General features: G+C 60.9%; 1 protein-coding gene across 1 annotated transcript; it reads right to left on the bottom strand.

Annotated features, from left to right (window-relative positions):
• Positions 1-3,023: 3,023 nt before the first annotated feature.
• LOC147528008 (E3 ubiquitin-protein ligase PHF7-like) lies at positions 3,024-5,767 on the bottom strand. The gene is made up of 9 exons (XM_086619282.1): positions 5,725-5,767; positions 5,292-5,383; positions 5,096-5,200; positions 4,693-4,817; positions 4,446-4,608; positions 4,253-4,359; positions 3,933-4,046; positions 3,664-3,782; positions 3,024-3,508 (listed from the first exon to the last, which is right to left on the bottom strand). The coding sequence occupies exons 1-9, from the start codon at positions 5,765-5,767 to the stop codon at positions 3,024-3,026; spliced, it is 1,353 nt and encodes a 450-aa protein (XP_086475408.1).
• Between the last annotated feature and the right edge of the window lie 649 nt (positions 5,768-6,416).

Here is a 6,416-nt window from a genome sequence, read left to right on the forward strand (position 1 = left end):
TCTTCACAGGCACCACTTCCAGAGCGGACATATGACGGACAGACGCCTAGAACAAAACTTGCTGGGGAGGATGCTGCCTCTAGACTTCTCTCTTTTTTGGAGGTTGATGTACCTGGATTGAACAACAGGGATAAGCCGAAAAATAGCCAGAGTCCTTGCACTAACAACATCATACAAGAGCCAAAAGCCAACTCACTGCCAACCCTGCTATCACTTCCACCTGTTCAACAGCTCAAGATCTTCCTAAAGTAGACAAGGCATTAAGCCATATTTCAGACAACCACACAGACCCCACTCCAACCAAAGGCACAGAAAGAACCAAGACAGAAACACGAGCAACCTCGGCATGAGTTTGAGCCAGAAGCACTGAGCTGGCACCAGGCCGCAGCTACCACCACTGTCAAACACCGCCAAAACTGGTAACCGTATCGCACTCCTACTCATGTCCTGACGAGACACTTCAGCCTTTCTCTGCCACACTGTGTTCTTTAAAAAAGGAATATGCACCTGATTAATCTTCTGTTTAACAGGTTATTAGATTATTCCACTATCCAAAACAGAGAGAGAGGGAGAAGGAATGAGACCAATGCAGATGAACTGGACTACAAAGGAATATAATAGACTACAAAGCAAAAGACCCAGATGTCTGTTTTATAGGGACAAAAGCAGACACAGGCAGAAGTCTGCAGAAATGTTTACAGGTGAAAACCTACCTCAAAACTAAAGATTCATGATCCTTCGTGGTATCACTAGAATGCAAAGGACACTTTCAGAGCTGATCTGATGTGTGCCAGGACAAAAAGAATAAATCCAAGCTGCTAGGTCCATCCAGCTTCAAAATGTTAGGTTACACTCCTCTCCTGTTTCTGATTGCCCTGATAGCTGACAATCACTGGGAGTCTCTCTCTCGTTCACTGGACAGCCGTCGGACAAACTGCTTTGTGACACACAGAGCAACAGGAAGATGCAACAGGAACACGCTGCGGGAATTAAACGCTTGCCAGCAGGTGAACCCAAGAAAAGTTAGTGAACTTGCCGAGTGACGCAAGTGCCACGGCAACTCCACTGGCAGAAGATCACCTGAGCTTCAGCTAGACTTGGGAAAGGATCTCCTAAAGCCCCTTTCCTCTGGACCACCCCAGCATACAGCAGCGGAGCAGCGCTGCTCGGTGTCCCTCCTGCAGCACTGTTGCGCGAAACCGCAGGAACAAAGCAAAAACCAGTCTGGATCAATGGCCCTGAACGATCGGCATCAGAGACTCAAAACAAGGAATAAAACAATTAAATTACAAACAGAAAGACATCATTTGCTACCAAAGCAGAGCAGACAGCACAATCTGTTTTACCCTAAAAGTACTCTAACCTTGACGGAGATGACTTCACCTCTGTCAGGACACGTCAAAAACACCCGAGAGTGGTGGGGAGTGTCCCTAGCTCTTCCCAAGGGCAGCTGGCCTGGTACCCGTGCTGCTGAAACAGCCCGAATGCCCAGGCGGAGAGCGCAGCATGGCCACGCGGGCACCGTACGAGACGCGCTGCTGCAGTGCCAGGGTTTGTTTTTTTTTCAGTTGGAGCAGATGCTGCTTTCAACAGGTCAGAGGAAGGGCAGAGCAGGGGGACACACATCTGCCCCTTCACTGCTCCCATGTGCAATTCACAAAACTGGCCCCAGCAGCTCCAGCAAAGACACCCAGCTCTGAGCCTGGCCACGGGTTAAACTCCCTTCTCTGGGAAACGGCAAGCCGTTTCCAGCAGAAGGGCAGAACAGACACCACGGGGGAAGCCGGATCTTCAATGGAGAGGACTGGAGGCAGGCAAGAAGGCCGCAAAGCTGGGCCAGCAAACACAGCTTTGTCCAGCAGCGCCGACCGAGCATTCCTGCTCGTGCCAGGGCAGTGAGAACAGAGCCGGCACAGAGACAGCCGGGTGGCAGAGGCCCCCACGCCGCCTGGAAAACCGCTCTGCTTTAAATCACAAGCACGGGTCTCTGGCACCTCCAACCTGGCAGCACCCCCAAACCAGAAATACTGGGCAGCACTGCCCAAACCCAGGAACCGATCCAAAAACCAGACACATGCCACAGGTGGCAGCATCCCCGAGGCTGGCGGCACTCCCCGAACCCAGCGACACCCCTGAGCCCAGTGACACCCCCTAAACTGGACAGCACTCCCCGCAGCCACAGACATCCCCACACCTGGCAGCACCCTCCGTGTCACAAACGCTCCTAAACCCGGAGTGCCCTCGCACATACCCGCAAGCCCCAACGCCCAGAAACCCTCGCCGGGCGCAGAGGCGCTCCCTCAGCCAAGCGCCTTCCCCCAGAAACGGACGACATTCCCGAGAACGACTGAAACGCCGAGACTCCCCTGCCCGGCCGCCAGCCCCGCGGAGGCAGAGGCAGCCCCCGGGCCGCGCCCGGCGGGGACCCTGCACTGCCGAGGGCGGGCACGGGGAAGGGGGGGAGACGGGGCGGCCGAGGCCCGGCGGCCCACGCACTCACCGCCGGCCCGGCTGCTCCACCAACGCCGCCACCGCCGCGCTACGGCGAGCCGCGAGGGCCATGCCGGGCGGGCGGGCGCGGCCTGCGTTGCCGGGAGACGAGCGGCGGCGCCGGGCGGGACTCGCCGCGGGACTAGCTACGGGCTCACGCGGCCGGACGAGGCTGCCCTCCCGAGGGCAGGGGCAGAGAGCCCTGGTCCTGGTCCCGGGTGCCAACTTCTCCCGGGGAAACGGAGCAGGCTGCGGGACCAGCGAGGCCCGAAGCACATGGCCATGGTGCCGGGCAGCCGACCAAGGCCAGCCCACGAGGAAGGAGGTCTGGGGAAGGTGCTGCCAACCCTCAGGGAGAATTCAACTGTTGGGGCCCAGCCCCTAACGCTGCCCCTCGAGAAAGGCAGAGGAGGAAGAAGCAGCCGACAAAGGAGCCTGGAATCTGCCAGTGCAGAGGTTAACATCCAGCTTTATTGTGCTGGTGGAGGGGGATCAGGGCCACCACTCAGTGATGGCGCACGGCCGGTCCCAGGTCATCTTCCGGGCCGGCTGTAGGGCTTTTGGGCCCGACGTTGCAAGCGGGAGCAGTCTCGTGTCCGCACGGGCCCAGCGGGGCTGGAGCTTCTGCCACTGTCAAGTGCTGGGGAGTCACAGGGGGACCCTGATGGCAGCTGACCGGTAGTGCTGGGACTGCTGGTGCCGGGCACAGGGGAGCTGCGGGATGGCCCCTGCACCGCCTGGCTGGGAGTGCTACTCTCAGCACTCGGGAGCGGTGTGCGGCTCCTACGGCGTCTTCCGGGCCGGCTGTAGGGCTTTTGGGCCCGACGTTGCAAGCGGGAGCAGTCTTGTGTCCGCACAGGTCCAGGAGGGCTTCTGCCACTCTCAAGTGCTGGGGAGCCACAGGGGGACCCCGATGGCAGCTGGCCAGCAGTGCTGGAGTTGCTGGTGTCAGGCACTGGGGAGCTGCAGGACTGTCCAGCAACACTGGCACCGGCCAGCTCCGAGCTGGTGCTGGAGGCTGGAAGGGGAAGCAGCATGGTGAAGGGCACAGCCCCCCAGACCCGGGGCAGGATAAGCCAGAGCGGTGCCCCCAGCCCTCCTGGAGCAGACAGGCTCTGCCGAGCCCATCCTGGGCACCTGCTGCCAGGCCTTGCCTGGTGCTTTGCCTCTTACCGGTGCTCGGTCCAGCACAGCTGTGGCACTCCCAGCTGGCTACGTTCCTCCTCAAGGATGCGCAGCGCCTGTGGGTGCCCTCAGCAGCGCAGGAGCGGCACCGGAGCAGTTGCCAGGGCCTGGGGAAGCAAACGGGTTTGTGGCTGTGAGGACAAAGTGACCGCAGCACAGGACTGTCTGGCAGAGCTCTTGTTCTGTCCTCCCGCTTCGAGCCCTCGGTGAGACACAGATCCCGTGCAGAGCCCCGGGGTGCAGCTGCGGCAACTTACCCCTTTTTCTTTGCCTGCTCCCTGCCTACTGGGCAGAGGCACTCGCTGGCATCGCAGCGCCTGTGCCTCGCAGTTAGTGCTGCATGTGTATCTCTGTTGTGCCATAATGGCAGTCTGATGGAGAAAGGAAAATTGATGAGCCATGGCTGCCCCAGCATGAGGCAGACACAGAGCGTCCCTGCGTTTCCCCGCCTGCCCTGTTTCCAGCTCCTCCATGAAGCTGAAGCCTAGACTCACGGGACAGGACTGCTGGGGCAGGCCCTGGCGCGCCACAGCGCTTGCACCCTCCTGTCCTGTGAGCCGGGCAGAAGGACACCAACCTGATGGGGACTCGGATCCCCATGAGGAACATTTTTGAGAGAAACACCGCACTGTCTCTACAGAAGGGGCACCGGAAGCAAAACATGCCAGCGTACATAGCATGTCTCTGCAGAAGAAATATGAGGTGCAGGTGTGAGGCCCTGCTTCTGCCCAGCCCCTGCCGTGACCTAGGGGCAAGGGAGCGGCTCCTACCTGGATGCAGCCCCTGTGGTACCAGGCCTGCTTGCAGGCTGGGCACACGAGGGTGCCATAGGACTTTCTGTCCCCCACAGGCTCAAGGCAGATGGGGCAGGTGGTGTCTTCCTCTGGAGCCGCCTCCATTTGCTGCTCTGGGCGGTGCTCAGGGCAGAAGGACCTGGGGGGAAGAGGAAAGGGATGAGCGAGATGAGAAATCGGTGAGGTCTTCCCTGGATAATGGGCAAAAGGAGAAAGAAGGTACCTGTACGGACAAAGGAACTGGGTGACACATTCACCCTCCACGGCACAGGGGAGGTGGAAGCTGCGGTCACAGTCCGTCTCGTGGCAGGCGATGGTGGCTCCACTCTCGCCACAGACGAAGCAGTTCTGGAAATGGCACAGCAGCCTCCATCAGCGGCAGCTCAGGGCCTCCGTAGCCAGCCCCACAGCTGCAGGTGGGCGCAGGACAGGGCCGCTGCTGCGTCACAGCGCCCAGATCCGCCTTGGGGAGGAGGCTCCTGTGCTGGAGCCTCTGTGGAGCTGCTGGGAGCAAGACTTTTGCCCCTCAGCTGGTTGCAAGGGCTGACGTTTCTTTCTCGGGGTCTGGGCTAAGCTCCCGCCAGCCTCTGCTGGCACAGAGCTCCCTGTTCTTGTCAGGTGCTCACCTTCTGCGCAGCCTGTCCAACTGTACGTCGGATATCCTCAGGGAGGAATCCCAGGAGGCCTACGTTGTCCTTGTCCACTTGCTGATAAAGCCCATCGGCAAAAAACTGCAGAAAAGCAAAACGAGAAGGAGCTGATGAGGAGAGTGTGGCAGGGGCTGCCTGTGGGAAAGCTGGAGGGAGCCCCAGAGCAACTCACCAGGCAAAACTCATGGGCACAGAGACCTCGTTTCTCCAGTTTTCGCCCGCAGAGATCTGGGTCAGCCTCTGCCTGGCGACACAGCATGCATGCTGAAGGGGAGAGAGCGAATGGTACCGGGAATGAGCACCTCTGCGGGCCCAGGAAGTGTCCCTGAGGGATTGCCCCAGGGGCCTGCTCCGTCCCTGCCCAGCCAGCTGATGGGCAGGGCTGGAGGCCTTGGAGAGGAAGGGGCATTGCAGGCACGGGTGTGCCAGCAGGTGCCCGCTGCCCAGCCTGGGCCCTGCCTGCTGAGGAACTGAGGGTCCCGGCCCCGGGGCGGTTGGGCAGCTCCTGCCTCCCCCTGGCACCACTCTTGGCACCACTCTTGGCCCCACGCTGACCACCCCGACCACCCCCCTGCCAGGCTGCGGGAGGGCTCCTTTGCTCTCACCCTGCTCCATTGAGTCAGGCGCCTTCTTTTTCCTGGCTGACATGGTGCACGTCAACGGTGAGCGTTTGGGGAGTCCCTGTCCCAGCAGCGCTGGGGTGTCTCTTCCAGACGCTCCTCTGCTGACTCTGAGGGAGAAGCGGGATGCGGGTGAGGGAGAAGCAGGATGCGGGGGAGCTTGCAGCACAGACCCAGAGCCCCGAGGCGTGCGGCTCTCGTCCTCCCTCGGCAGCCCCACGGGAGCCCCGTCCCTGCCCTGCTCTCTCCTCACCTCACCAGGTCGCACTGACGCACGGCCTGTGCCCGGCGTTCCTTTACGTGGGCTTGGCCCCGCGGGTCACAATGGCCGCGGTGACATCAGCACCGCTGGCCCAAGTGCACCCCAAATCTGGACAGGGACGCCCTTGGCAACCTGCCGCCCACGCGGAGACGGCCACCCCCTCACAGGGGTGGCACCGGTGGCCGAAAGGTGCCGTTGGGGCAGTGCGGCTGCAGGGGTCCAGCCCTGGCCAAGCCAAATCTGCGCTCCTGCCCCTGGCACAGCGAGCGCTGCCAGCAGGCCGGGGAAGGTGACCCTTCCTCTCCGCGCCGCACCAGTAAGGCTGCATCTGCAGCACCGCCTCAGCTTCTGGGCTCCCTGGTACAGGGGGCAGAAGCCACCTTTGAGCCTGGCCCGGGCTCACACATCCCATCTG

The sequence above is a fragment of the Tauraco erythrolophus genome, chromosome 12 (assembly GCF_009769465.1).
Source record: "Tauraco erythrolophus isolate bTauEry1 chromosome 12, bTauEry1.pri, whole genome shotgun sequence".
Lineage (NCBI taxonomy): Eukaryota > Metazoa > Chordata > Aves > Musophagiformes > Musophagidae > Tauraco > Tauraco erythrolophus.